Source organism: Pempheris klunzingeri, chromosome 16, assembly GCF_042242105.1.
Source record: "Pempheris klunzingeri isolate RE-2024b chromosome 16, fPemKlu1.hap1, whole genome shotgun sequence".
Classification (NCBI taxonomy): Eukaryota; Metazoa; Chordata; class Actinopteri; order Acropomatiformes; family Pempheridae; genus Pempheris; species Pempheris klunzingeri.
In genome coordinates, this window is record NC_092027.1 from 22,820,579 (window position 1) to 22,826,878 (window position 6,300).

Below are 6,300 nucleotides of genomic sequence, written 5' to 3' on the forward strand. Positions count from 1 at the left end.
TACCAAACTGCATATATTTATGTACAGTGAATAATGTATTTAGGCACTAAGCAGTTAAAGGGGCCTAATATTGAACCTTGGGGAGCTCCAATATTGTACTTTAGAATCAGACAGGCAATCCCCAAGGTGGACCGTTCAGCTGAGTTTAGTAGCTAATGTTACTGACAAAATGTCAGTAATGTGATTGTAAATGGAATTCATTTTTAGAAATAGATTTAGGACTACATGGACACACACACACACATATATAGAGCCATATAAAGACAATGCAGCGTTCATCAACATGGGTCTCTGAGCAGGTAATTCCTTGTTTGTATCCGTCCTCAGAGACCTGTGCTGTTGCAACAACACAAGGGGATCACTGCTGTTGGCTGTTGTTTATCTAGCACCTCCTCACCTGTGTATTCAGCCTGTCTCTCTGGCTGTATTCCCCCCCCCCCAGAGAGGTGAAGCATCATGGGGAAACACAACAGCAAGCTGGCTCCGGAGGTCTTGGATGACCTGACCAAGAACACCGAATTCAACGAGGCAGAGCTGAAGCAGTGGTACAAAGGCTTCCTCAAAGACTGTCCCTCTGGCATCCTCAACCTGGAGGAGTTTCAGCAGCTCTACGTTAAGGTGAGGGTGATTTGCAGGACAGGAGAGAGGCATGAAAAGAGATGTGAAGCAATAATAAGCAGAGCTGAGGTGTTTACAAATGGATAACATAATGTTTTCATAGCTGTTTCCTGCATTGCCTACAGTGAAAATTGTGCTCATTGTTGTTTTTCGTTATATAAAAAGTTACCTCTTGCATGACTCAGAGCATTGTCGGGTTGTTACATGGAAAGCTTATGTTACCATGGCGGACTACTCATCCTGTTTGGGGCACAGGGAGGGGGCGGAGGCTCTAATACTGCCAGCGACAGAGAGAGGCTGATTTTTCATGGATGTGCAGGGGTTAAAGATATTTTTAGAGCAGTTTTGCACATCCTCTCATTCACCCACATCCATCGCATAAAAAAAAAAAAACTGTGGCTTGTACTTCAGATATTAATGTGTCACTGTGAATTGGTTGTCGGTTATTCAAAGTTATATGAAGATGTCAGGCCGCAGATAAGTGAAAAGAGAGAATGATGGAGAAGTTAAACCCAGTTAAGCCAACAGTTATACATAGACTGTCTTATTATTAACCCTAAAACGAAAGATTAATCCTTAAATGTGTGGGAGTTTTGTCAGACATACACACCTCTGGTCTCTAGAGGCACATTATTCATATAACCCAGAGTGAGCTATTAATATTGCACCAGTAAACTCCCCCAAATTTAGTCATTTCTTTAAATCACTCAGCAAGGCCAAGAAACGCTTTTCAAAACGTATTGATTTCTTACAACACAGCTAATTATCATTTATGTAATGACAAATCATTGTTCTCATGTGGCTGTGTGCATTGAACACAGGGATCGACTATCTGGCTGGTCAGCTAACGGGACGTGAGCTAACACTGTCCAATACTCCTGATCCAGCTCTGTGTTGCTGTCCATAGTTTTCAACAACTTTCACATTCTGGTTCCCAGAAAGAGTTGAAAACAAATAGTTTGAAGAGCAGAGGAGAGTTGAGGACATAACTGAAGAAAATAAGCAAAGTAATATGCTCACAGAGATATGTGAATGTGTGTGTTCATGGGTTCAAAAATGAAACTGAATTATACACAATTAATCATTCAAAATAGAGGTAAGATTAAAGTTAGAAAAATGCAAATTTTACATTATGTGGATATAAAAATGTCTTTACAGTAATGTAGCTGTCATTTCAAAAACTTTAACTTTAAAATGTAAGTGAATCAAAATTATACATTTCAGAATTAAGAGAATTAAGAATTAGGAGACATTCAGTGATTTATTATTATCCTATAATAAAGTTAGGGGACTCACAAGAGACAGATTTAGAAAGAATATTCAAAATGGATGCAGCAGAGATATCCTGACTCTCTAGTGTGGGTCAAACTCCAAAAACCCTGGATCCTACATTACCCACAATGCACCGTATGTGTCCCCTTATTCTCATTTTTCACTCTCCAGTTTTTCCCATATGGTGATGCCTCCAAGTTCGCCCAGCATGCGTTTCGGACATTTGACAAGAACGGCGACGGGACCATCGACTTCCGGGAGTTCATCTGCGCCCTGTCCATCACCTCCAGGGGCAGCTTTGAGCAGAAACTCAACTGGGCCTTCAACATGTACGATCTGGACGGGGATGGGAAGATCACACGCATGGAGATGCTGGAGATCATCGAGGTTTGTGAGGAGGCAGAGGGTGCCTGTTAGCTTGCAGCTGAGAAGGTTTCAGGAATGAGATCATGGGCTTTTTACTGGTTCCTGTTCCTATAAAAGAAATCCTCTCTCCTGAGGCTTTTACACACTAGACAGGTTATCTTTGTGTGATTAATTAGCACATTATTAACTTTTGTTCAAAGCTTTTTTGTGTCTATGCAAGCTTTCATATCAGCAGCAGAATGTGACACCTGACCGATCAAAATGTTGACAATGTCACATTCAAAACATTCACTACGGTGGCCTGTCTTTGTTTTACAGAGCTTTTTTTTGTATGAAGGAAAAAGAACTACAAAGACAATGAAATACAAAGACAGCGTGTGGAGGAGGAATAGCTCATGAGCTTCAGTATAACAGTGTGTGTGTGCATGTCGAGGCACTGTCCGCGCTCCCTCCGTTCATGTTATTAGTAGTTAGCACAAAGCTAGTGGGCTTTAGCAGCAGAGAAAATATGTAGGTGGACTGTAAGCAACTGCTGCTGTGTTTTGAAGCGTGTAAATAAAGGAAGGGCAAGTCACCGTCTCATCTCCACCTGAGTCTCTGACTGCAACATCTTTGTAATATTTTCTTTGTTGCTGTACAAGTGACTGCTGTTCTGTCTGAGAACAGCTGCTCAGTCTCTCCTCTGCATTTAGAAATGTAACAGCTTTGCTGTTCTGAAGCGCTGTGTGCATTCACGCCTGTGGGAAGATAATTTCCTGAATGATTTAGGGATGCACAAAGGTTAAACAGCCTGGTCTACGTGTCTGTCTTTTTTTTAGAAACTTAATTACTTATTCGCAAAATCGTGTCACACTTAAAGTGAAAAGTCAGGAATCTCAATCCCAATTATTCACTGTCGGTGTGTAAATGCCTTTATTTCTACATTTTAGCAACAAAAGAATGTAAAATTGTATCCCCTTTCCCCTCTGCAGGCCATCTACAAGATGGTGGGCACTGTGATCATGATGCGTATGAATGAGGACGGGCTGACCCCGCAGCAGCGCGTGGACAAGATCTTCTCCAAGATGGACAAGGACCACAATGATGAGATCACCCTGGAGGAGTTTAAAGAGGCCGCCAAGTCTGACCCCTCCATCGTCCTACTGCTGCAGTGTGACATGCAGAAGTAGAGAGAGGGGTGGGAGGAGAAACGGGGAGGGAGGGGAGGAACGGGGGAAGAGAACTGAAACAAGAGAAGGAGATAAGAAGAGAGGGGCTGGGGCACACAGGGAGGGATGCAGCTTGGTGGGGAGGTAGGCAAGCTCCTTTATTTGAGGCAGTGATGACTGGGAATGAGCCTTGTTTGGAACACAGTGGACCCTCTGATTGATGCCATTCTTTTCATCCAAATTGCCCCCCCCCCACCACATAGCACTCCTGCTTCAGTCAAGCTGGGTGTCTTCACAAATCCAATCAAGTGCTCCAACTCATTTGGCACAGACCTAAGAAATATTGTAGGGATTTACAAAGGAAATATGTTGAGGCATCCCTCACACTTTGACACCGTCAGGCTCTGTGCCTAGCATGTGAGATGAGAAGACTGCAGCGTGACTTATGTGAGCATCTGCTATAGTAGTCTTAAAAGACATAATTCCAAAGCTGGTCGCTTTCTGTCTGTTGCTTAAATGGGAAGCTATAGCCAGGAGAGGGCTAGCCTATCTTAGCATAAAGGCTGAAACAAAAAGGAATCAGCTCGCCTGGCTCTGTTCAAGGGTTCTGTCTACCAGCACCTCTAAAACTCTCTAGAACCTCTAAATGTTATATACTGATTGTATGGATGTGGAAAAACAGTCCCATCTCCAGGCCTAGAAATAATCTGGTCAATAATCCCTGGTATAACTGCAACTTGTCATTTTTACACTTCAGATAGAGCCAGACTAGATGCTCCCACCTGTTTCCAGCCTTCATGCTAAGCTATGCTAATCGTTTCCCGGCTCAGGCTTCATGTTTACTTTACAGATGTTAGAGTGATATTGATCTTCAAGTCCAGCTCCTGTCAAGAAAGCAAGTATACATATTTCCCAAAATGTCAAACCTCTCCTATCATATACATCAGTTTGGTGTAATTTCTGGCACCCAGACTGACAATTTTCGAAACAAATCCGGTGTTTGGATGCTGTGTGCCGTGGGATAGTTTGAAAAAGAAAAAAAAAGAATGGCATTAAACCAGCTAAGGGCCTCTTGTTTTGTCCACGTGGTCCGTGTAGAGCAACAAGAGTGGAGCAGACGTTTGGCTTATAGAGAAGGAATGATGTAAATGAACAACACCGCGAGCCGTGTGTGAGTTTTTGTTATGGTGTTCATATATGTCTACCTGTGAATGTGAGAATGTATGTGCGGACATTTTCCAAGCCAAGTACACTTCACAAACTGCCCCTGCTGTGTGTGTTTGTGTGTGTGTGTGTGTGTGTGTGTGTGCAGTTGCATTCATTAATTCCTCGACAGCCAATTCCACAACCAGTAATATGGCACTTAAAGAAAGCATTTATGATAGATTTACGCTTCCCATGAGGCAGGCAGGTGATGAATGTACGAGACGGCAGCGTGGTGAAGCATACTGATGTGCTGCTCAGAGACTTGCGACTAAAATCTGACTAAATCGATATCTTCTCACAATGACTACATGTGCTTTATTGGAAGGACAGGTTAGAATAAAGCCCTGTCCTCCACATAATGTAATCTGGGCTCTTTTTGTGATTATTGGAATGCCAGCTTTCAGGGCTGAGGCCACATTTGACAATGAACTTCAGAGGACTAACAGTATATAATAATGATTGTTACGATAAGAAAGAAGAGGAATGGCGTGAAATCACCACATCAGCTTGTCATAATTAAAGCCACCATGTGCAGAGGTTTTATGTGATCTTATGTTGTATGGTGGAATAAGCTTTTGCTTGCAGCAAAAAAAAAAGGAATTGAAATCTGGTGATGTGTATGTGTTGCTTTCAGCCTATTTTTCAGTGCACAGCTATCTGCCAAGTGTTGTTTTTGTCTTTTTTCCAACACTTGAGGGCACCAAAGTCCAAAATATTGAAGTAACTATACTTTATGGCTTATAAATGCCTGAAAACTTCCTTTCAACTTTAAGAATTTCTTCTTATGTCTAAAAAAAAAGCAAGAATCAATGTGCATGTTCCTTAGCTATTATTTATTTATTTAGAGTTTAACATCTTAGCTAACCTGCTTCATCAGGACTGTGTGGGTGCGATTTTATCAGCTTTAACAGACGGAGGCCTGGCAGCATGAGAGAATGACCCCACATCTGTCACCATATACTGGTTCGAATTCAAAACAGAAATAAATGACATCGACTCTCTCCAACGCAGACCTGCCCACCTCCAACCACTGAAAACAGCAGACAGAGAGTTCTCTTTTGAAATAACCAAAACTTTTGGAAGTTCGACAAAAAAGTGTTTATATTGAATCCCATCACCAATATGCCAACACGATTACGTCGATATGATTGGATGTCTGATTGGATGTCTAAAAAAGCAAGAATCAATGTCCTTTGCTATTATTTATTTAGAGTTTAACATCTTAACTAAACCTGCTTCATCAGTAATGACTTTTTTATCATTTGTATTAAGTAGATTAAGTTTATTAGCTGTAAAATATCACAATTAATTCATTTTAAAAAATGCTGGTACTATTTTAGGCATTTATTTCATGAATAGATTCAGTTGCAAAGGAGACTTTAAGTAACTTTTGATAAGTTATTAAGTAAGTGTAAGTTATTACATTAACACAGTATCACAGCTGGTTCGTCATTGTACAGCAATATTTTGTAGGTTTGGGCAGCAAAACTAAACTTCCCCTGACATCGTGTCGACAGTCTGACGTATATGTAATTTATGCATCACCAGAAAAAGGCAGACGATATGTGAGAATAATATGAAACATGATCTTGCTCCTCTAAGACCAGTAATTTGAGCAACAGGAGGAGCCACTAGAGCCATGTGGAGTGGGGATAATCAGGACAGTAATTACAGGCCCAATGACAGATAC

The 6,300-nt window shown here is 41.4% G+C and overlaps 1 protein-coding gene across 1 annotated transcript; it reads left to right on the forward strand.

The window, feature by feature from the left end:
* The first annotated feature begins 456 nt into the window (after nucleotides 1-456).
* Nucleotides 457-3,425, forward strand: LOC139215460 (hippocalcin-like protein 4). The gene is made up of 3 exons (XM_070846431.1): nucleotides 457-618; nucleotides 2,062-2,277; nucleotides 3,228-3,425. Exons 1-3 carry the CDS (start codon nucleotides 457-459, stop codon nucleotides 3,423-3,425), a joined length of 576 nt encoding a protein of 191 aa, XP_070702532.1.
* Nucleotides 3,426-6,300: the final 2,875 nt, after the last annotated feature.

What these genes read in the sequence shown, in the direction of transcription:
- LOC139215460 (XM_070846431.1), top strand. Translation starts at nt 457, where the DNA reads ATGGGGAAACACAACAGCAAGCTGGCTCCGGAGGTCTTGGATGACCTG. An exon ending in TTCAGCAGCTCTACGTTAAG is followed by an intron (nt 619 to 2,061) that starts GTGAGGGTGATT and finishes TTCACTCTCCAG; the next exon opens with TTTTTCCCATATGGTGATGC. An exon ending in AGATGCTGGAGATCATCGAG is followed by an intron (nt 2,278 to 3,227) that starts GTTTGTGAGGAG and finishes TCCCCTCTGCAG; the next exon opens with GCCATCTACAAGATGGTGGG.